At 31.9% G+C, this 25,415-nt stretch overlaps 2 protein-coding genes and 1 pseudogene across 2 annotated transcripts; 2 read left to right on the forward strand and 1 right to left on the reverse strand.

Moving 5' to 3' along the window:
- The first annotated feature begins 12,979 nt into the window (after positions 1–12,979).
- LOC105764561 (cytochrome b561 and DOMON domain-containing protein At5g47530-like) lies at positions 12,980–13,510 on the forward strand (annotated as a pseudogene).
- A 1,733-nt stretch (positions 13,511–15,243) lies between these two features.
- Positions 15,244–16,813, forward strand: LOC105802856 (cytochrome b561 and DOMON domain-containing protein At2g04850). The gene has a single exon (XM_012634748.2). The coding sequence runs from the start codon at positions 15,330–15,332 to the stop codon at positions 16,551–16,553; it is 1,224 nt and encodes a 407-aa protein (XP_012490202.2). The 5' UTR covers positions 15,244–15,329; the 3' UTR covers positions 16,554–16,813.
- Positions 16,814–20,050: 3,237 nt separating this feature from the next.
- Positions 20,051–22,850, reverse strand: LOC105802848 (heterogeneous nuclear ribonucleoprotein 1). The gene is made up of 4 exons (XM_012634735.2): positions 22,512–22,850; positions 22,239–22,362; positions 21,741–21,965; positions 20,051–21,390 (listed from the first exon to the last, which is right to left on the reverse strand). Exons 3-4 carry the CDS (start codon positions 21,957–21,959, stop codon positions 20,164–20,166), a joined length of 1,446 nt encoding a protein of 481 aa, XP_012490189.2. The 5' UTR covers positions 21,960–21,965; positions 22,239–22,362; positions 22,512–22,850; the 3' UTR covers positions 20,051–20,163.
- Between the last annotated feature and the right edge of the window lie 2,565 nt (positions 22,851–25,415).

Raw genomic sequence — 25,415 nt, forward strand, 5'->3', positions numbered from 1 at the left:
TAGTATATTTAATCATATATCGACCCTACAGATGGCCCACGATTGATCGAAACGACATGTATGGCTCTAAGGAAAATTTTTGAATTTTGGGCCTACACACCTATATGACTCACACGTCCCAAATATCCCAAACTATGTCATACACAGCCTAACACACAGTCTGTCATAAATGGCCCAGCACATGACCTATCATACGGTCGTGTGTCGCACATGGCCTGCCACATGGCCTGGCACACGGTTGTGTGGCGTCGACAGTGCTGTTTTTCGACTTTCGCCGTTCGTTGATTTTTGGGTTTGTCATTACACACCTAGGTATTTTCTGACGCCGATTCAAAACACAAGTAACCCAAGACTTAACACATGAATTAACACATCGATTAATGATTCCTCGCACTCGAACACAAATTGACATTAACAACAACCATGCTTTAACGAAGAAATTCAATCCACGCCTTCAATTAAAACCTTACCTTCAAGAAAACTGTAACCCTCATGAATTAACTCGCAGGTGATTCGTCGAATGATCCACGCTCCTCTCCTAACAGAAAAAAATGCACTAGAATCACCACCCAATGTAGTACAAAACGCTCCCAACAAAAACCGAAAATTAAGAACTAATGCTCTTCTAATAGAAAATTACAAAGCTAGCATAAAAAAATACTTACACTCAAACTAGCGACCCTACATAGTGCTTAACGATTGATGGACAACAAAGAAACCCGAAGAAAAACAAAAGAAAAAGAACTAGGAAAGGAGGGAGGTGACGTAGTAATGGAAAAAGAAAGAACTAACATGAAAAAAAGGCAAGTATTTGGGAAAAAGAAAATAAATTGAATAAGATGTTAAGCTAGTTACTATTATTAAACCACCACTAACCCAAAACAAAACTAACTCCTAAAAAACTCACTTTCATCTACTTACCACTTTTTTTTAGAGTTCTAAAGCCAATCCAACACAACCTACTAAATAGCCCACTAAGAAGTAACCACAAAACAAAAATTAAATTCAACTATTCACTCTAAGATTTGTACACCCAACCTCAACCACACACTCAAGCTCCCAACCACCAGAACAAATACTTAATTATGACATAACTCAACAAATCAAAAATTCATAATTTGGGGCATTACATTATTATTCGTAGCTAAAGATGATGCAAGGCCATCGAGAGAGAAAGGAAATATGAGAGTTGACGACGAGTAACTCGATTCTTTAGTTTGTATTTTTATGATTCGAATCACTTTAATTGTTGAATATTTATACTATTTTGCATTATATAATGTTGAGGTCAGTTATCAATTGTTATTTGAATTGAATTGTTATGATTGAGATTGGTTATAATAGAGGGCTAAATTGAATATTATAGAATAGAAAATAATGTAACTTGATGAAAATATGAAATTGGCTTTGAATTGGATTGAAACATGTTATGTTATGTAATGAAATGATGAAGTGAAAATGATGAAATGTAAATTGAGCTATATGATAAATTGGATATTTGATTACCTTATTATCTGTTCGGATAAAGTCAAATATAGTTGGCATGTTATTGGATAGATTGAGTACGAGTTACTTCGACTATATGTTGATGAACGATGAGCGCATTTTCCTTCGAACATTTTTATTAGTGCAGGGTACAACTTTTATTTCGGTTATACTAATAAGCGTTGAGCACAATCTATAACAGCCCGCTCGGTGAAGTCCAAGTATTTGGTTATTGTTTATTGAAATTTGGTATTTAGAGTAAATTCTGAGTGGATAAGACATTAGTTTTGACTAAGCATAAGATTCTGTGAATACGCCAATTGGCGAATCTTGTGTTTGGCGAGCTTGGTAGTTTGGCAGACTCTCCCGTGGAGTATACGATACCCCAGTTGTTTAGGAGTTTAAGTTAAGTTCTTAATTGATAGAATTATTTATTATTTTGGTGGGACGATTTAGTTAGTCAAATGAGAATTGGTTAGAATGAAACTAAGTTACTGTAGTTGATAAGATTACAATTATGGAGAGAGTACTTAGTCACAATTATTGAGGGAGGGTTAGTGGGATAATTTGACTTTTCCACTAAACCTTTCTTCCGTCTTTAGTTGTATAAAGTTAGTAGTGACTTCTTGGACAAGTTTTACTTCTTCTTTGCATCCATTTTCCTTCTAGATCTTTCTCCGCTCTGTCTCTCTCTCTAAAACTTAAAACTAGGAACTTACTTGAAATTGGGTTCGATGTACTCAGCCAACTCCATTATTTTAGCACTTGTTAACTATCGATGAACCTTATGTTATTTTCATGGTCATTTACATGATCTTAGTGTTGCATGCTTTAGTGTCATATTTGTAAATAAGGAAGGAAACTTCCTGATTCTGGGTTTTATGATAATGCTTCTTGCAAGCATGTTTAGTTTCTGATATAGTGATTTGATAAGTTTAATTATCTATATTATAGCTCAAGACACTATTGAAGGTTCCCATGATAAGGGCAAAGGTCCTATTTTTTAGACTTGCTGCACTTTCTAGTGAGTTCCTTCTTACTTTCATATGTGTTCTGACTTTGTTTATAATTTATTTAAGGTAAGTATTCATACTCTATAAGGATGAGATATTTGCACATGAAAGGTGATTGTTTAGAGTTTTTAGCCTGGTTTTGGTTTGTCTGTGTTAAGGTGTAAGAATTATTCTTCATGTTTAAACTACTACCTTCTGCTCTGGCAAGAACGACATTAACTTAATCATGGAAACAATGATTAAGGAAAATGTACTCAATGCGTTGCCTTCAATGGAATGTACATTGCACTGGCAGATCATGATACATGAAAATGGTTGTGTAGCATCTGGTAGGGCAATTATACGTTGCAAACCAGATTGGAAAATCACAACAAAGGAAATGAATTATATGGCTCTAACTAAAGGATCTGGGTACATGGTTAATATGAAGAAAGTTCGTCTGCATGGTGTTAATGGTGTGCTGTATACACCAAATGAAAGGTAACGGGTGTATAGACTATCAGTGTACAATACTCGCTATATGGCGTATTATATGATTATTTGACTTTTTGAAATGATCTGTTTAGGTGTACTAGTAAATATTTGATATGTTTTATGTAGGATCTCACTAAGTTCTTTGAACTTACTTAGTTACCTCTCCTTCTTAGGCATGCTATCAAAGTAAAAGAAATATTGTTGGACTATGCTAGAAGACAATTACTGTTGTGAGATTTCTAATGTTTTGTATTATGCATGACATGGGGGTGATGTCAAGATGTTTAATTTTTAAGAATGAATCTTTTATTTGAACTTATGCTCATGGAAGTATGATTTTAATGAAATTACTGTGAAGTATTTATGTTTCCTTTTAAAAATGTATTATTTTATGTAGTTCTGTACAACAATTGGTTTATATTTCATAACAACTTATACTATAGTTTAATTAGCTTGTGCCAGAAATAGCTTTAAAGATAGTGGTTTTAAATTAGTGATACGACATTCTTAGATCCTCCTTAAGGATCGATTTTGGAGTGTTACACAATCTATTTACTTCAAAAATTTTGATGAAGCACCGAGTGCTAAATTGGTGTGTTAGTTGGGATTCGAGTATCCATTCGAGTTCAAGTCATATTAATAGGGAATATAAATTGTAAATTAGTTTATTAATATTTGAAAATGAATTCAATATTATGAAATTGTATTGCAGGTACATAGTTGTGATATACAATTGTCGATAGCATGTGAAGGATCATGCGAACCAGTTAAACGAGTATAAGGGTTGATATGGAAAGATAGTGATTGAATTGTTTTGATTCGAAAATGATATGCGGACTTAATTGAATGTGTTAATTGAATAGAAATGTGAACATTAATGATTTTGGTATGATATGTTCAATTAGATTGCTAATTGAAGTAATATGTTTAGTTAATTCATTTGACATAATTAGTGTATCTTGTGGAATATGCATATTGTCATATAATTTGAAGATTAGCATGAGTTTTATATGAATTCGTTGATATTGGAAATTGAAATTAAAATTGTTTGTATACAATTGATTTGAATTTTGTATTATATTGATTCAAATCATAGAAATACCATTGAGCTTTATCGCTCAATGTATGGTTTATTTTTCGTGCACAAGTTAGGTTCATATCAAGGTTCTTAGTACCAATTTCAGCATCTAGACAAAGATCTCAGACTCAACAATGTTTGTATAGTTTCTGTTGTTGGCTATACAACATGTATCTATGTTGAGTCGGAATTAGTTTTTTGGTTTGGTCATATGTTATATTTATATGAAACTATGAATGTCACAACTTTTGGTTAGGAATGTTTTGTGGTATATTAATAGTTTATTTGGTAATGTGTTCACGTACATATGTATATAAATGCCATTTAGTTCAATGAAGGAATTGAATGAAAAGTGTTAAAATGGTTGAATGTATGTGTGTATAAATGGTACTTTAGACATAATGGAGCTCATTCGGTAAATAGATTTGGTTGAAATTATAATTACAATTGAATTTGAAAAGTTTAGGTGTTTGTAAGCAGGTACCAAAACTTAACCATTTGAAAATAGTATGTCATGTCACGACGTCGATTGATGGTCGTCGTGATGAAACCACGTTGCTATGCCACGATGCGACGCTAATTTTTGAAATTTACGAGAGGCCTACTCAGTATGTTGAGTCGCGACAAGGAATCTCTTGACCTCGTAATGTTGACCCGATGTTTTGGAATCTTTACAATTTGGTCCTAATTCAACCTTGGGTTAGTTTTAGAGCTTTCGTAAGCTTGTATAAGACCCAAAAAAAGTTGTAAATTGTATTGTATGCATGATTGGGTTGAAATTGATCTTTTAATAGTATAAATTGAATGCACATGATTATAGTTGCTCCGGCAATGAATATGACACATTGTAACTCAAATCCGACGATCGAATCAGGTATTGGGGTGCTACATATATTATACTAAGCCCTAACCCAAATAATATACTCATAATTACCCAAGCTCAAAATAAACTAATTATATCTCAAATATCAAATCCAAAATAAAAATAAAATAAACCCCATACCCCAAATACAATTTGTAAAAGTTAAAGCGCAATTCAAATTCTAATCTTATTAAGATATTAAATTTTACTAATATTTTATGTATTGTTAGTTATAATTATAAACATGAATTTTAATGTACTAAATTACACATAACCATTGATGTTATATCTTTTATTATAATCTATAATATAATAATTATTATATTAATACTTATAAAATATATTATTCTATTATACAATACTATACCACATACTATAAAAGTAGAGTAATATTGTAACACCCCAAAGTTTAAATGTTTGTTTGTTAATTCTATCAATAAGATATGTATTCGCTTAATTGGTTTAGGGCCTTGATTATGTGTTTAAGATCGGGGGTACAAGTCTTCCTTTTTGAAAGTTTTGTTATTTGTTTTTACTTAACCCTTATCCATAAACTTTCGAATTAAGTTTATTTCTGCATTAGCTTGTGTCAAGAATGAGCCTGCTGATTCAATGGTTAAACTTTTGCATTCCCTTTGGTCTTGTGTTCGAGTCTCTGCTTAAGTGAAGAGGAAATATATTTTTATTACTATTCCGTTAAGTGAAGTTCTTTTAATTAATTAAACTAATTTGCTTTCCCTCTTTTCTTATTCGTTCTTTCCTTTTTATTTTATTTTATTTCCTTTTCTTCCTGTTGTATTCTTCCTTTCCTCTGTTATCTTGTTTCTTTTTATTTCTTTTTATCAATTCTTGCTGCTGTTACGTCTGGAAAACTTCGTATTTCGATGTCTTCAATTGAAGGGATAATTATGTAAGTTGTTATGAATTCCTGTTAGCGTTCGTTTCTGTTCATCTTGTCAAAATGGGGTTTCTATTTAACTTGCTCAAATTCTATGTTTAAGTGTTCGGTAGGTTTTCTTTTAGGTGAAGATCGTGAGGATAACAATTCCCAAACGCATTAAGTTTGAGAAATTGTTGTGTTGTGCGAAGGTAAGTGTTGGTTTTCGAGTTTGGGGTTTGTGTAACACCCCAAACCGACCTAGAAGTTATGACAAAATTTGGATAAATTACGTCGACTCGCTTGGTAAACTGCTTCAGTAAGTATTTAGCAAATACGAATATAGCAAACAACCATTAAAAATATTTGTTCATTTACAAAAAACACTTAAGAAATTACTTAATTCCAGAAGAAAACCTTTTCAGAGTTTTAATTTTGAAAACCAAAAATCCATTTTGTAGAGTTGAGTGATTTTGCAGTTTCACGTTTAAAATATCAATTACTGACGAATCAACGAAAACCCAAAATGAATTAAAAAACCTATTACAGATTATAAACCCAAAATTTCAAAATAAATATTTACAAGAATCACCATATTTATATTAAGGGCGGAAACAATCCGAGCTCCCACGCGTCGTCCGGTCTTAAGTAAGTGGGTTACCTGAACGGTAAAAAAAACAAAACAAAGAGGTGAGCTATAAAGCTCAGTGTATAACTAACTCAACAGAAATTATACAAAATACCATATACCACTCGAAGTATCACAGAGAATTTTGTAATGTTCATATAAAAAAACAGAGCAAATCAGAGTATCACAGAGATTTTCGTAACAATCATATAAACAAAACAAAGAATGTATTATTATGCCAATGCGATATTTTTTTTCTTTTTTTCAGAAAATCAAAATACAGGTTTTCAGAAACATCCTACCTAACTTCGCTACACACCAAAATAGAGTTCCCCAGAACTCATCCAACCCAATCACACCAACAGATAATTGTGGACATTACCATCAGAATTGTAGTTAAAACTGCCAGATCTAATATATGTGGTCAAGCCATCATAATTGCAGACAAGTTGCCAGACAGAATTATGGATAAACCACTAGATAATGTAGATCATTAAACTTCCAGAAACTTTCTCCTTTCACATCTTCCCAAACCTAATGCAATGTGTCATGGCAATGAGTCATGACACGCATATACAGAGTCAAAATGATTAGCATGTAGGACATGCTGTAGTATAATAACAAAAACAGAAGGCATGGAAGTCCATCATTTACTGACCATATTTTCAAACCTGAATGAAACATATCAGAGATGCCAAGAAATCATATACATGGTTCTATATCAAAATCAGTATCAACAAATCAACATATTCGAAAATCACATGTTATCATCCAACAAAGTAACACAGATAGTTACTATTAAAATAAACAGAACATGGATCATCCCTGAGTAAATCACATACCTTAAGCATATTCCAAACATAAGCACATTATACGCTAACAGATCATACTTGCGTAGCTTATATCATATTAAACATATGTTTATACACTAGTAGATCATCAGATATCGAGATTTATAGCTTTATCCAGATCATCAGATCATACAGACCTTATGTAAAGCTTACGTTCGATCCAAACAATATTTTCAGCCCTAGGAAAAAATTATGATTTTTGGCCAACACGCCCGTGTGGATTCACACGGCCTATATAACTGGCCTGTGTGGTCTAGCACATGGCCAATCACACGCCCGTGTGACTCAAGATCCATAAACTGTCTCACACAGCCTGGACACATGCCCGCGTGATCCACATGACGTACCACACGGCCATGTGGTGTCGACAACCATGTTTTTCGGCTTTTACCGGACTCAGAAATCAGGATTTTTGTTACACACCTAATACAGTTTCGATTACGAAGCAACAAAGATGAATTTCGGACCCTAAAAACAAGATTCAAATGAGTAATTTAGACACGATTCACGAATAAGAAAAATAAGAACTTCTCCCAACTGTTCTCATTCAATGCCCAAAAACCCATTCGAAACTTACCGATAAGTGAATAGTAATTTACATGATTATCAATTCGATGAAGGAGCGCTAAACATCGTTCAATCCTTTCCTTAGGGCCATAAATGTTGTTCGAATCGAACATAGGCCTCCGATAGGGTTCGTATGATTTGAATTAGGCTATAAAACTCATTAATTAATGATCTATTACTGGAAAATTTGTTATATGAACATTCATCTGACGTGTTATTTGATAAGCAAGTATGATTTTTATTGACTGAATCTGTACCATTGTGTACGCAAATATGATATCTGTTAATTTTGCGTCTATATTGGGACAAGATTTGTGATAACAGAGGAAGTGTGGTAGTTTAATTATTTACCGATTCTAGTGGCTAAGCCACATATAAATATCTGATTTTGGCGATTTATCACACTTTGATCTGACAACTAGCCTACAATATTCTGAATGTGATATACAATCATTATGCGGTGTGTAGGGTTAGATGGGTACTAGATACCCTATTTGGTGTATAGGGGTAGACGGGGATGGTGTGTAGCGAATGGGGGTAGGAAATCTGCATCTGTATCTGATATATCTTGTTTTTATTTTTGTATCTGACTCAGAGAAGTGTTTGAGTAATGAGAAATCAAAACCATATCTGTTATATTACTGTTTATTTGAATACATAAGTTACACACTGAGTTGTAAACTCATCTAGTCTGTTTGTTTGAATTACAGGTAACCCACAGACTTAGGCGAGTCGGCGCGACAAGAGCTCGGTCATCTCTATTCTAGTTATTTTACCGTTTTATATGAATTTATACTATCACATATTTTATTTCGGATTATTGCTTATAAGTTTGGAATTCCATGTTAGTTTAACTGTTTAAATGATTTCCAATTGTTGAATTTCAAATAATTTAAGTTGGACTTTTCGAAGAAGGTTATTATAACTCTCTAGATTTGACTGTAACATCTAGGCCGAGTTTGAGTTTTACAAATACATAATATATTAATTATTATCATAAATTATTGGTTGAAATATGCCTTAACTCCCATACTTTTCCTACATTTGAAAGTTAACCTCCTACTATTTTATGTAATATTATATCATATCATATAGTATATAATATATTAATAGTTTATACATGTGCATGATGATTAAACATTATAATATCATGTTATACTATATCTTTTATTATATTATATAATATAATAGTAGTACATTATATATTAATTATTATCATATATTACTTTTATTATTATGTTGGTTGAAATATGCTCTAAGTCCCTAGATTTTTCATACATTTGAAAGTTAATCCTTCTACCATAATGTCATATCATACCATATGGCATATAATATATTAATAGTTTATATATATACATCTATGATTAAACATTATAATATCATGCAATACTATACCTTTTATTATAATCTATAATATAATAGTAGTACATTTTATATTAATTATTAATTATTAATGTTTATTATTATATTGGTTGAAATATGTTCTAAGTCCCTATACTTTTCATATATTTGAAAGTTAGCCCTCCTACTATATTATATAATGTTATATCATATCAAGTAATATCTAATATATAAAAGTTTATATATGCATCAATGATTAAATATTATAATATCATGTAATATCTGATATTTTATTATAATATATAATATAATAATAGTTATATATAATAGTAGTAAATTATATATTAATTAATACTATATATTATTGTTTGTTATTATATTGGTTGAAATCGCTCTAAGTCACTATATTTTTCGTACATTTGAAAGTTAACTCTCCGCTATATTATATAATGCTATATCATATTATATCATATCATATCATATATAATATATTAGTAGTTTATATATATGCATCAATGATTAAACTTTATAATATTATGTAATATTATATCCTTTATTATAATCTATAATATAATAATAGTTATATAATAGTAGTACATTACATATTATTTTATATTTTACATTATTGTTTATTATTATACTAGTTGAAATATGCTATAAGTCCCTATACTTTTCATACATTTGAAAGTTAGCCTTCCTACTATATTATATGATGCTATATCATATCATATATTACTAGTTTATATATATATGCATAAATGATTAAACATTATAATATCATGTAATACTATATCTTTTATTATAATATATAATATAATAATAGTTATATATAATAGTAGTACATTATATATTACTTATTAGTATATTATTATTGTTTATTATTATACTAGTTGAAATATACTCAAAGTTCCTATACTTTTCGTACATTTAAAAGTTAGCCCTCCTACTATATTTTATAATGCTATATCATATCATATTTTTAGTGATAGTTATATATTATAATATTATTTTATGTATGAGTAATATACTAATTTAGTATATCGGTTTAAGATCGAGTTAGGTAATTGATTTCGTAATAGTTATATAATATGTTATTATATTATCGTTAAAGTTTAATTTTATAGTTTTTAATAGTTATTAATTTTATATAGCTATTTTATATATATAATTATAGCATTAAAAATATTTTATATTAAATTATTTAAAAAATTATTTCACTTTATAATTTAAAATAAAAATTATTATGAATTACTTTTCCCATTAATAAAAATTTAATATAAATATGCAAATACATTTTCAAAAATAAAGAATTATCATTTATTTATATTTAAAGTAATATTATAAAATTATATTAATTATTAATGTCTATTATGGTTGTTTATAAAGTTAAAGTTTTTGGGCTTTGAGTCGAATTTATCTCGGGCTTGGGATAGATCGGTCTTGGGCTTGGGTCTGTTATGGGCTTAAATCTTTTTGGGCTCAAATTTTTTCGAGTTCAAAATTTTCAAGTTTGCATCTGTTACAGATTTGGATCGTTATGGACTTAGATTAAAAGAAACAAACTTTAGAACTCGGGTATTTTTTAGCAACTCTATAAAGAATTAAGCTGAGATCAATTTTCTACAGCTTAGAAATGGATTTTATTATTATTCCAAATTAATAACAATTAATGTACTAATTATGCCGTTTAATTTCTAAAAGCAGAGATCCCAAGCCAGCTTCTTTTGTCTCTACGGGATAACCTTAATAGCTTACTAGATACATGCCCGCGCTTTATTGCGGAAATGTCATGTAAATTTTAAAAATCAAAGATAATTTAAACAAATAGTTAACTACAATCATTTAAGGGATCGAAGACCCACCCAAATCTAGGTATTTGGACAGTATATTATTTAAGTTAAAAAATGGTGATTATCTAAATCCAACCGAGTTCTATTTCTATTTAATTTATAATTAATTTTAATTTTTATAGTATAAAGTATAAATATTTTATATTAAAATAGCCAACATAGCTTAAAAATTCTATATAATTTTTTTAGAAAAACTACCATATATATGATTTATTGATTATTTTATTTATTTAAAAATTATTTTATATTTAAAAATATTGAAAATTATTGATTTCAGAAAAGCTTTAAAAACACGGCATTGCCATGACTTCCAAATAATTTGGAGCATAATTTAGTTATATGATACAAATATAATATGACAAAAATAATTAAAACATTACATTACATAAAAGTAACATAAACATAATAAACTACACGAATGAGTTAAAATCACATAAAATAATTAGTTATGTGCCAAATTTTATACAAGTATATAATACTTTGAATACATCTATGACAACAAAAATATGATGATACATGGCATAAAATTTTAAAAAATTTATTAATGTTAATTAGATTGACAATTCTGGGTGGCATAAATATAATATATATAGATATATGTACTATAATAAAGTCCTTGATGTTTTTTGAAGGGTGAATTGTTTGGTCAGTAATTCTAAATAAGGGATTGTTGGTTGTGTATTTTTTATTTGATTTATGGGGTTGTTTTTACATAATGTGAAAATTCATAGTTGTTCTTTTGTTACCATTTTAACGATGAAGTCATTAATTTAATTAATTTCATTTTAAAGTGATCAAATTAACAAAAAAATTTAGGATGATCAAAATAGGAATAAATTCAAGGTAACAAATGAGGTAGTTTACCCTAATTTGAAATATTTATAATTAGTATTTTATATGAATTTTGAAGTATTCATGTTTTCTTCTTCTTCTGATACAGTATTAGGCGTAGGGGATCAGGGTAATACAGTTTGAACATGTGCCAAATGAATATTTAATAAGAGCTTTAATCACCGCTCCATTCAATTCAAAATATTCATATTTTCATTTCGTGATCTTATTAAGGTTTATATGATATTTTAATTATATTTTATAATTGTACTGTGTTCAAAATTTTCAATTGTAACTTAATTTAAAATAAATTACACCCAAGGTCACTAAACTTTTAATAAGTTTACGTTTCAGTCACTTAACTTTAGAAAGTTACAAAATGGTCACTAGGTCATTCAAAAGTTTTTATTTAAGTTATTGGGCTGTTAAAATCATTGTTGGATAGGCTTCTTTGTTCGCACCGGTTAGACCAATCAAAAGCCCTTCTCCCCTTTCTCTTTTATAGTTCAGTTTTTTTTTTCATTAAATAACTTTGAGCGTTACGAATTTGTGAACCAAAATCCAAATAACTTTCTTTTTTAGTCTTCGACACTGGCTGTCGGATTGACTTAGCTATAATGTATGTTCTTCTACTCATTGATGTACATTGATCCACTATACCGATCGTTGAAAGCTTAGAGCTCATTAGCCGGACATCTTTTTTTTAAAAAAATTTTAAAGTCTAGTGACTTAAATAAAAGTTTTTGAATAGTTTAGTGACTTAAATGAAATCTTTCAAATAATTTAGTATCATTTTATAATTTTTTGAAGTTGAATGATCAATACACAAACTTACTAATAATTTAGTGACGTTGGGTATAGTTTACCCTTTAATTTATTAGGTTGAAAAATGAAGATATTGAGATTACCTGAGAATATATATGAACCAAGAGTAACATGCCCATACCTTTTATCTATTAGGTTGGAAATGAAGATGTTGAGAGTTGAGAGTTGAGACCTGAGAACGTATATGAACCAACACTAACATTCCCAACTCTTCATCACTCCCATCACCAAACCCTAATATTCACCATATTTCATGGCTAAAAACACTAATATAATCTTGCTGCTCTGCACTTTCACATGTCTGGTTTTCAATTCCTCGGCCCAATCTTGCTCCAACTACTGAATTACGTATTTCCAGGTAACCAACTGTTTGATTCATGCACTGATCTCCCAGTTCTTCAAGCATGATTACACTGGAACTACAGTCAACTGAGTGGGGAAGTTCAGATTGCATATCGAGCTACCAAGATTCCAAGGGGATGGATTGCATGGGCAGTAAACCCAATAGGAAGAGGCATGATTGGATCTCAAGCTCTAGTGGCTTTCCGCCATTATAATGACAGCATGATTGCTTATTCCACATCGATAACAAGTTACAACCCTTCAATGCAGCCTTGGGAGCTGAGCATTCCAGTTTCAGACATCTCGGCAGAATATGTTAACGAGCAAATGATTATATTTGGTGTACTGGTGCCATTGGGTAATCAAACGAGTTTCAATCATGTGTGGTAAGCTGGGAGTTCAGTTTCAAATAACATTCCTCAGATTCATCCACTGTCAGGTCAGAATGTTGAGTAACTGGGACTAATCAATTTCCTGTCAACTTAGGGACAAATTTGTAAGCCCCTGTCAGGTCCCAATATTTTCCATGGTTCAAATATTTAAGTTGAACATCAACTCTCAAGTTACTAAGCATATCATCGCACTATTTTAGTGTGTGAGTTTTACTTGAAATTCTCTGCTGTTCAGTTTGTTGTTTTCTACTAAAAGATAACGTCATCAATACTTATATAGTGAATTGACAAACATGAAATGAACCAAGAAAACTGGAGCAAATTTATGAACAACCAAGGTTGGTCAAATATTTGGATGATATATGTGCAATAATTAAAAAAGTAAAATTGTAACTTCCATTTATATTTTAAAAATCACATATTAATATGATAGGGTTTTTATGAATGTTATTTTTTAAATGTTCATAGACGTTAAATATAATTTCTTTTTGAAAGTATAATTACATGTCCAAATAACCACTTAATATAGAATTAAATTAACCATTATAAAATACAAAATTAAACTATTACAATGCAAATCAGGAATAATTACAAAATAGAATTAAAGAATCAAAATTAAAATTAACTAAATGAATTAAAATAGATATATAACAACAATTTCTAGTGGGATTCGAAGACACATATATATTTTAATCGCACATAATAAATCTCAATACATTTTTATTTTCTCCTTTGCGTAAAATGGAGGTAAACAACAAAGGGACCAAAGCCAAGGCAAGGCAAGCGGGTCATCTTTATTGGCGTGAGTGTTAAAGAAGCACAAAAAAAGGTGGCGGGTGACGAATGCAAGATGCGTAAAGGAAAATTGTAAGCATTTGAACCCAAATTAGTGACATCTTTCATGAATTGATGTATTTATTTCTAAATATAATTAATTAATAATTAATAATTAATAAAACATGTATTTAATTTTTAATATAAAGTTAAAAAATATTAATATTAAAATCATATATGGTTTATAAAAAAGAAATTTGTGAAGTTATTTTAACGATTTTAATGGGTTGAATATTTTTACCATTTGAATAGAAGGATGTCTTTTTAATTTCTTTTAAATTATTCTTTTAAAAATATAATTATACAGAGTTGATTTAATTCAATTCTTTTATATATATGTAAGAGGAAAAAATAAAAGGGAAAGTGATTGAATAGGAGTTTTGTGATTAAAAGGAGGTTCCCACTTGCAAAGGATGATTGTTCCTTACAAATGAATCAGAGTGGAGTTGCAGCCCTACCTTTATGTACATTTCTTACACTAATATTTAAGAAATCGCTATCCATAATGATGAAAAAGATGCTTCCAAAATTTTTATTAAGTGGAGAGGAAAGCAAACCCAGTAACCATATCTTTTCTCTCATTTCAACTTTGCTTCAACGCCAAGAACATCACTACACACAATTTTCAACCAAACATCCTACTATGGAAGATTAACAATGGAATGTTTGGAGTGAATATAAATTATTATAAAGTTTTGTGGATTCAATTATAAATAATTCAATCGTTAAACAGAAAATTTATTACCTTACAGATTACCAACACAAGTAAGATGCCAAATATAACCAAACTTGAGTTTTAAAATACAACATTAAGTATTGATTAGCAATCCGAGATCAGCCTTGACTTTATATTATATAAAAATCACATCTTATCCTCAAGACCTACCAAACCCTAAATTTGACAGTGTCTTAACTTCAAAGTTAAGCACTTTTGCAACATTTTCATAATTGGCTCAATAACAATCATGACACACCACTTTCATTGCCCCCAACAAAACCTTACCACCATTCTCATAAATGTTAAAACAAAAGCTCCCCTTTCCACATTCAAGCCTCACCCTGTTCTTGTGTCCACAACCATGGGCTTTCTCTTCTTCATTTTCCTTTTCATTTCCCATCTAAACACTGCATTTTCAGGTCATTGCAGCACCACCACCGCCACCAAGACTTTCCAAAAATGTACGACACTCCCCACACAACAAGCCTCTATTGCTTGGACATTCCATCCCCATAATGCCACATTAGACCTTTGCTTCTTCGGCACTTTCATTTCGCCTTCCGGTTGGGTCGGGTGGGGTATCAATCCGACGTCCGCGGAAATGACCGGCACACGCGCCCTCGTTGCATTTCCGGACCCTAATTCTGGCCAGTTGGTACTACTACCTTACATTCTTGACCCATCTGTCAAGCTCCAAAAATCACCACTCCTCTCTCGCCCACTTGATATCCACTTGATATCTTCATCGGCTACGTTGTATGGTGGCAAGATGGCTACTATACACAATGGTGCTACGGTTCAAATTTATGCCACGGTGAAACTTGTACCAAACAAGACCAAAATTCACCATGTTTGGAACAGAGGACTGTATGTCCAAGGCTACTCCCCAACCATCCATCCCACAACATCTAACGACCTTTCCTCGATCACTACATTTGATGTCTTGTCTGGCTCAGCTGCTACACAGCACAACAACGTAGACATGCTCAAACTTGTTCACGGAATCCTTAACGCCATCTCCTGGGGCTTATTACTACCGATGGGCGCTGTCACGGCACGGTACTTACGCCACGTACAAGCACTAGGACCTACGTGGTTTTACGTCCATTCAGGTATCCAATTGTCAGCATTTTTCCTGGGAACAGTGGGGTTTGCAATTGGGATCCGGATGGGAGCCATGTCACCAGGAGTGACGTATGGACTCCATAAAAAGCTTGGATTCGCAGCGTTTTGCTTGGGGGCTCTTCAAACACTTGCTCTGCTGTTTAGGCCTAAGACTACACATAAATTCAGGAAGTACTGGAAATCCTACCACCATTTTGTTGGGTACTCTTGTGTGGTGCTCGGGGTTGTGAATGTTTTCCAGGGCTTTGAAGTTATGGGGGAAGGCAGGTCCTATGCTAAGCTGGGGTATTGTTTGTGCTTGTCAACATTGGTAGGTATATGCATAGCTTTGGAAGTGAATTCTTGGGTGATATTTTGTAGGAAATCTAAAGAAGAAAAGATGAGGAGAGAAGGACTGATTTCAGGATCAGATAAAGGTAGTGGAATCCACAGTGGAACCCATAGTGGAATCCATGGCTAAATAAATATAAAAAGAGGAGAAGAAAATGAGAGATTAAATGGTTCGCTAAACATCACATTTGGGGTTTAATCTTTTTAAGGATTACTGGGATGCTGCTTTGAGCAACAGGTTTTCAGTTGTATTTATAGCCCAAATATACATGATAAAAAAATGTTGCTTGGAACTGTTGAGAGCAACAAGTTTTTGTTTCATCCTTTATGTAAAGTTGAAGCAAATTTTGCATTTCAATGAGAAGATTCAAATACGATGTTGGATTGGAACATGATTATCTTTCTTCTGCAATCTGTAGTTCTCTGTCTGTTATGACAAATTGGGTTGATAAGTAGGAGTACAAAAGATCTTCATTTCATGCACAAACATTTATAAAGATATATGTTACAAGTTAAAAACAGGCAAAATTTTTTGAGACTTTGGAGGGACAACAGTGCAGTGGCTACTTCGACCAAATCATTAAGATTAGGAGCAAATCCCCGCGCATGGACAACGACATGAAAGGTGAAGCATCAATGGTGGATGCTACCAACCAGACCAGTCATCTTCTAATCAGCACCACCACTACCACCAAATTTATTTTAATAATTGCTTCATGCCTTTTCTTTTCGGAGTCGATGGGCCTAGCTCTTTCAAAGGGGTTGATTTTCGGCCTATTGCCCTTCCCCCATTACTTTCCTTTTCCCCACCTATATAATCATTTGGGGTGAGGTAATTTTTAATTTCTAAACTAGACAATTTTTTTTCAATTTCTTCTCTAAATTGTTTTGGTCTACATTAAGCTCTTGACAACTTTTTCTAATTTTGGTTCATGTGATGATATAATACTTTGAGATTGTACCACATGATCATTATTAAGAAATTATGATTTTATATTAGAGTGTGACATCATAGACTAGAATTGGGAAAAGTTATAAAGTTCAAGGACTAATGTGGACAAAAAAAAGTATAAAGACTAAGTTGAGAAGAAATGATAAGTTTAGAGACTAAATATCGCTTTATCCCTGCCCTTGTGTAGCTTTTTAGGGTTGGAATTTTTTCAAAATTTGCAGGTTGCAAAATAAAGAAAATAAATAAATTGATTGATTCCAACCTTACAATCTCTTATTATAATGTCTTGAAATAATGGGAATATGTATGAGAATGTGGTATTTTAGATTGTTTGCTCCTTTCAATTTCAATGAGAAACAACAAAGAATAAAATATAGTCAATGAAAGCAGCAAGCCAAATGGTCTCCCTTTAAGGTGGCACTATCAAAATATAAACATAATTGGTGGTTGAATATGCCGGAAGGGAACAACTTGAATCATGCTAGATCTCCAAGGCATGCATTGGACAGAGACTAAGAAAGACAAAAGGACCCTCAGATGAGGTGGTTGGTTTTTGATTAAGCATCAAGTTGTGATATGGTCAGACAGCAAGAGCAGCGACCACCTCTCATATGATTGTCCATGTGGTTATGGTGTTGGGTTGTTGCAAGCAATGCTTCTGAGTTATCGGAAAAGAGTAAAATAATTTCAAGTGTTGGAAGAAAATGATGGACCAACTTTCAGTAAGATCCTTGCTGGATTCAAATAATACACAAACAGAGCTAACATATAAGGATATGTACACATATGCCCCCATACTAAAAGCTCAAGCAATGCAATGTGATATACAAAAACATTATGAAACCCACATTAATTACAAATATGGCTTCCATATTTAATGTCGAAAATCAATTCCAATAATTCATTTCAGCATTTCAGGAAGAAAATTTCTACACTGTTGGCTCAAAATTTTGTAGGGAAAAGAATCAGCATATATCCGTAACTTATTTAGAGGGACCCTATATGGGTGTATCCCTTTCAATGTTTCACTCTAATAAATGAACAAGAATCTCTCAGATACATTCTGACTGAAAGATAAACCCAAATAATGGAAGATAAAGTAAAAAAAAAAACAAACAAACAAAGCATGCCTGACAAGAAAGAACCCACAACTTTGCCAGAGCCATTACAGAACATAAAATCTACCTAAAAAAACATAAGGAGAAACGTCTATATTGTTATGCATCACTGCCTCACATGAGATGCATGATACATTTTCTGACTATATTCCGGAACCTGATTTTACATCTCACTCAAATACCAAAAAATGAACCCTAAAACAAAACTCAAGCCTTAACATCCCTAACTCTAGAATGTATTTCTCCAAAAACAGGCACTCCAGTTAGCTAGATAACCAACTTTCATATAACTGAAGCATATTGATTAACGAGGGAAATGTGCAGAACTGACAGATCACTTGCTTCACAAGTTATCTCCACCTACAGTATAGTGATAACCAAAATAGTCTTCTAGGTAGCAATTCCTGAACCAAGAGAAAATCAATATCTGTTAGAATAAACAAACCAAGTAATTATAACCGTGCTTTTGGGATTACACTTAAAAGCATGTCCTGGAAACAATTAAACCGAGCAACTGGATTCTTCAAAGTAACGAGACAGTATTAGAGCGATTACAAGTGGCATCACAGATTCATGCATAATCAATGACGAAAATAACAAGTTCAAAATTGCCAACCAAGACTGATTAAGATATCCATTCTATTAATAAGTAAAATTTAAAACTAATTGCTTGTAAACAACAGTCTAGCCCAAGGTTAAAACTTTTTAAAGAAATAGATGCAATGAATACTTTTGCAATCTGTGGAAGCAGCCCCTATCCTAAACTTGGCAGGAGACCTCTATTTCTAACAAAGCTAATCGACAAAGTTACACTTTTTCTTTTATAGTAAATAGTTATAGGAAAAGGCCTTCTCTCATATTAACCTTCTACCTCTCCAAAAGAAACACTTGACAAAGAAGTATAATGGGTATTTTGGTATGAGAGAAGTCTAGAAGATGGTGACAAGTCGAGAAAACACAATGCTACCCCTGTCAATACCAAACACAGTTAAAATTCATGATGTCATATTATAAACACAATGCTAAATCACATCAGTGCTATATCTAAACGTGCAAAGCCAAATTCAACTCTTTTGTATTTGCCATGCAATTTCAGGCAGTTTCCTTCTCTGAGATCTTTATCTGTATCGTGCTTTGAAACATGATACTCCACAATGAAGTGGAACATTGTCGAGTAGGCAAAATACCACCAAACCTAGTTAAGCTTAAGGGAAAAACCAAAGAAGAGAGCAAAAGTAGTTACTTTACTGGCCTAGCCCCAAAAAAGGAACATTGTAGAGTAGGCATAATACCACCAAACATGATTCACCATCTCTTTTTCTGTTCCCCCTTCTTTGGTGATTCAAAGCTTACAATAAAAGCTACCAAATTAAATTACTGATTTCAGGGATTTTTTTTTTATATAATTCGGAGATGTTAAAAACAGTCAAATGCAAAGATATACACAGTACATATAAACAATCACATTCTATTAATAAATGAACCATACGATCACTGTGTTCAAAAGATGTCCAATATTTACCTAAATTCTTGCTCAAACAAGCAAAGCACGTGATGAGCTATTAACAAAAGAAAGATTATATTACTAAGAGGAATGCTACATAAGACTTAGTCCAAAGAAATAACCTATCAGAGTTTGTGCCACTAAACTCCCATTAACATAAATAACACTATGAAAATGCCAAGTACGAATTCTTACCTCTATTTGATTGTCCCTTATTAACACTATAACTGCCGACATAACCAGGAGAACTTTTACCAGGAACATCAGAAGTGGCACTACCAAGTCCATAGCCAAAGGAACCAGAACCATCATGCTCAGATGTTGATGATGGCCAAGTGGTATCCCTGTAAAATGAAGCACCACCATAAAAGTCTGCAAAGGCTCCATCATAACTGCCATTTGATGCTGCATATGATGATGTCAGCACTACATTGGTCCCAGTGTTTCTCTCATGCCCTGCTGTCCCCAACCCAAAGCTGTTATCACCACTTCCATAACTGAAATTAACATTATTGCCAGAAACATTATTCCTTCCACCTTGACTGGAAATCTGAGAAGAACTCCAGTTAATTCCACTATTTCCAAAAGCACTTGTTCCTATACTCCCACTTCCAGAGCCTGCATAGGCACTGGAACTAGCAGCATTTGCATTATAATTAAGCCCTCCATTTCCCCAAAGATTCCGGGTCACCGAGCTGAAAAAGGAAGTATTACCTCCACCTCCATTACTTCCATCATACCCAATCGGACTACCAAACCTATTTGTATTTCCAATATAGTAAGGGCTCAATCCCCGTCCATAGTTATTAAAATTTGTACTGTTTCCAAAACCTGGGTTCAATCCTGGCTCAAAGTTCATTCCCATTCCATAACCAGAACCAAAAGGAGGAAACCCAGTTCGACCTGCTGCAACTGGACTGAATCTACCATCCATCCTAAGTCCATATCCTCCAAGGTTGCTAGGGGTATATCCCTGAGTGTAGCCATTAAGAAAGCTGTTGCTCCTATTCAGACCATAGTTATATACACCAAGGGGGCTACGAGTAGGGCCAGGCGACAACTCTTTGGGAACTGCTCGTTTAACCTCGACCATTTTACCATTCAGTTCATGGAAATTTTTTAGCAACACTTTGTCGACTGCCTCTTCTGAATCGTAAGTGATGAATCCAAAACCCCTAGGCCTTTGAGTGTTGTGATCATACATCACTACAACATCTGTGATTTTCCCAAACTGATCAAAATACTTCTTAAAGTCACTCTCTGTGACTGTAGATGCTAAACCTCCAACAAAAATCTTTCTTGTGCGTCCAGGACCAGGTGAACTGTGGATGCTACTAGTGCTTCTACTCATTATGTTCTGGTCATCCCTAGGAACAGCCTTTTTTGCCTCAACCTGAGCAAACAAATAACTCAATGATGAAAATGAATCTTTTAGAGCCCAAAATGTTTAATCTCAATATAAATAATTATACTAAATTATGAGAGAATTGCAAACATATCCAATATCTTTGCAAAGGAAAAGATAAATAAGAGGATGCACGAAACAATTACTCTTGGCTTAATTTAGAAATTTAGTTGGACACGGAACCAGAAATATATGAACTCCTGCAATTACAATATCAGGTTCATAAACTCAGTAAGGAATTGAAATTTCACCTCTTACTGCAGTAAGCTAATAGCTTCAATGAATAGTTCATGGAAAACACTAATCTAAGGACGTTTGCTTAAAGATCAGCAACTTACCATCCTGCCATCAATGTTGTGTTTCTCCTTGATGACTTTCTCAGCAACAGCTGGGTCAGAGAAAACAATGAAACCGAAACCTCGAGCACGCCCTGTGGTTCGATCCTTCATGATCACTGCTTCTACAACTTCACCAAAACTACTGAAATACTCCTTGAGACGCTCTTCATTGGTGTCCCAAGATATTCCACCAATAAATAGCTTACCATTCTCAGACATCTTTCTCTACATTACACGAAAACTAGTTCGATCAATACAAAGTCCAAACTATCCCGCAAGTCTAAATCAAATACTGACTTTAACAGCCAAATTCATTACTGGATCCAATAGAACACGTAAAAATTACATTGCAACAACAACAACAACAACAATAAACCAATAAAAAACCAATACCAAATTATTCCTTTTTTATCAGTCAAATTAACAGTATCAGATCAAAATTATGTCCTTTATTGTCTTTAGCAATCTAATCACAATAATGCAGATACAATTCAATACCTTTAATTTAACAACAAAATCGCAATCCGATCCACAACGCAAATTTTCTCTCTGATTCAAAACTAAAACCAAACAGATCCTTCGGCGTTCAATAAACCGACCAACCCAGAATTTTTAACTTCACCTGGAATTCAGAAATGAAAGAGACAAAAAAAAAAAAAACCAGACAGATGATCAATCAGAAACCTGATATAGCAGTAAAAGTTTATTGGAAATTTAAGCAAAGGAATTAAAACACAAATCCAGATTCAGAAAAAAAGAAAAGAAACCCACCAATCCAAGCAAACCCAAGTGCCAAATCTTGCAAAGAAAAAAAAAACTAAGATCTGAAAGGAGGCACAATAAGAATAAGAATAGAGGAGGTTAATTTCATCCTCTTTGTTCTCTTCTATTTGCCTTGCCCCCTTCAAATAATATTTCCTTCTTTCAATTTTATTGTGTCCTTTCTTATGGGAAAAATCTCATGTTTTTTTTTAACATCCAAAATGCTAATTCAGTTATCCTTAAAAAAATGCAAATTCAGTTAAAACAAATATTTATATAAATTTTATTATATAAATGCCACAATAAAAGCATAAGAAATAAAAAAATGGAAAGCGAAAGAGGTAAAAAGAGCTGCCTGAACAGAGAAAAATTTTGATTTTGAAGATTATATATTATATAGCTATAAATAGAAACTGTCTTAGAAAAAAAATTGAAGACATACCCTTATTCTTTCCTTTTAAAATTATTGTAGGAATTTGATTTTAATTTTTAATAATCTCATTATAGTTTTAATTATATAAGTTCTTTTTATATCATGCTTAAAATTATTTATAGTTCCTCTTAACTCATAAATAAAAGAATAATACGCTTGAAATGCACTCAAACTCACGTCTTTTGTATTGACAACAATACCCATGCTAATCAATTAAGACTAAATCAATTAATTTTAAAGAATTTTATGTTTGAGGAATTTATTAAAAGTTATTTGTTATTAATAATTTAAATAAATTAAAACGACATGTTGCTTAATATAAAGTTTGCAATATTTTAAATAAGTATATAATTTATTAAAGGGAGGGATTTATTTACACTATTGTTCTGCTTATTGCATTAAAAATAAATTTCAAAAACTGGATTGATTTTTTTTGAAAGATTGATCTTTTAGGTTTGAATAATAAAATCATTTTTCTTTTATAAATTGTTCAGATTTTTTTTTGAAAGTTGTTTCTAATGAAAAACAAAAGGGATAATGGTTAAAACCCCTTATACTTTAAGGTTTGTTCTAATGTGGTACTTCTATTTTCAAAATGTCTAATTTGGTATTTGAAGTTTTATTCTGTTGATCAATATGGTACCTGACACTAACAGCATTAACTTTTTTGCTAAGGTGGCATGTGAGCCAATAGGGTGAACACGTGGTAATTTTTTTTAATATTTTAACTAGGAGTTTAAGGACCTTTAAACAATTATTTAAAATGTTTCTTTTATCAAAACTAAATTTATTTAACTAAAAAAAATCACATTTTTAACTTCATTAATTTCTTTTTTTTTAACTTATTTAACAAAACCTTAGGGTTAAAATAAAAATAAAATACAAAACCCATATTTCCGATATTATCTTCTTTATCTTCATTCAAAATCTAGATGTTTTATCTTTAGTGACTTTTTTTATAAAAAAAATTATGCAGAAGAAGAGGAGATTTCTCTTTTGATGACTTGTCATGAAGGTAACAAAGTTCAGCCAAATCTTTGGTATTTGGACACTGGGTGAAACAATCACATGTGTGGAGACAAGACAAAAATTTCAGATTTGGGTGAATCATTCCACAATATTGTAACTTTTTGTGATAAATCTAAAGTGTTAGTTATGGGGAAACGAAGTATCAAGATTCACGCAAAAGAGAACTCCAATCAGGTGATCTTCAATGTTTTTTATGTTCTAAAAGTAAAGGCTAATTTGCTCAGTATTGGTTAACTCCAAGAGAAGGGGTATGAGAATTCCATAAAAAATGGAGTGTGTCGTATTTATGATGAGAAATTGGGGTTGATTGCTCATGTTGACATGACAACAAATCGGATGTTTCCATTGCATCTTGACAATACCAATCAAATGTGCTTCTTTACCAGAGTGAAAGATGAAACTTAGTTGTGGTATTATCGCTATGGGCATTTAAGTTTTGGAGGTCTAAAAATGTTTTAGCAAAAGAAGGTGGTGACAGGCCTTCCACAAATTTAGATTCCTTCTCATGTATGTGAAGAATGTGTCATTGGCAAACAACGTCGGTAACCATTTCAAAAAGGAAAATCATGGAGAGCGAGGAAGGTGTTGGAGCTTGTGCATTTAGACTTGTGTGGTCCGATCACTTCGATTTCAAATGGAGGTAAACAATATTTTATATCGCTCACTAATAATTTTAGTAAAAAAAACTTGAGTTTATTGTTTGCATGAAAAATATAAAGCTCTGATACCACTGTTACTGATAGAAGGCTAATAACAAAGTTTATAAAGAAAATGATTATAGATAATAATTAGAAGAAATTTCTAGTAAACTGGCACACATTTGAACTTATGTTGCTTGTATTTTTCTTTAACTACATGAAGTGAATCTCATATTTTACTCAAACACAAGTTATGTAAAATAAAAACACACTCTTTTAGATTAGATGCTTTGTAACCTGAGTATCGTTGCAAGTCAAAGCTTCAAGGATAACACTAACTATAAGCCTTGTAAGAAAGATAACAAAAGCAACAACCATGAAAGGTAAAAATTTTACACATCCATTGTAATAGTTAGATTTTCAATGGTATCGAAAAAGGTAGTTTCGAAACCTTATTTTCGTAAACTGGGTCCGTCAATATTAAATATAAATACTTATGGAGTTAGTATAAAAGTTTATTAAAGTTTGGTCCTTCAATTTCGCTTATTAATTGCTTAATTAAGGTACATAAACTAAATTGTAAAAATCTTATCACTATATATTTTAAAGAATAAAAGAAGCAAATTGATAATTAAACCATTCTCACTATCAAATAGTGGAAAATGATGTTATTCTCCACTAACTTTGGTTAAATGTGATTAAGATTTAATTAGATTAATGTTTAATTAATTAAATTTGGTTTAATTAAGTTAATCTAACTATATAAAGGTGATTTAATGCTTGTTATCTTTATTTTCTCTTCTTCATCACCGA

This window comes from Gossypium raimondii, chromosome 7 (assembly GCF_025698545.1).
Source record: "Gossypium raimondii isolate GPD5lz chromosome 7, ASM2569854v1, whole genome shotgun sequence".
Classification (NCBI taxonomy): domain Eukaryota; kingdom Viridiplantae; phylum Streptophyta; class Magnoliopsida; order Malvales; family Malvaceae; genus Gossypium; species Gossypium raimondii.

Excerpts from the sequence above, each read along its gene's own strand:
- LOC105802848 (XM_012634735.2), bottom strand. The coding sequence starts at position 21,959 with ATGTCTGAGAATGGTAAGCTATTTATTGGTGGAATATCTTGGGACACC. Across the intron at positions 21,391-21,740 it reads ACAACATTGATGGCAGGATG|GTTGAGGCAAAAAAGGCTGT; the intron begins GTAAGTTGCTGA and ends TTGTTTGCTCAG.
- LOC105802856 (XM_012634748.2), top strand. The coding sequence starts at position 15,330 with ATGGGCTTTCTCTTCTTCATTTTCCTTTTCATTTCCCATCTAAACACT.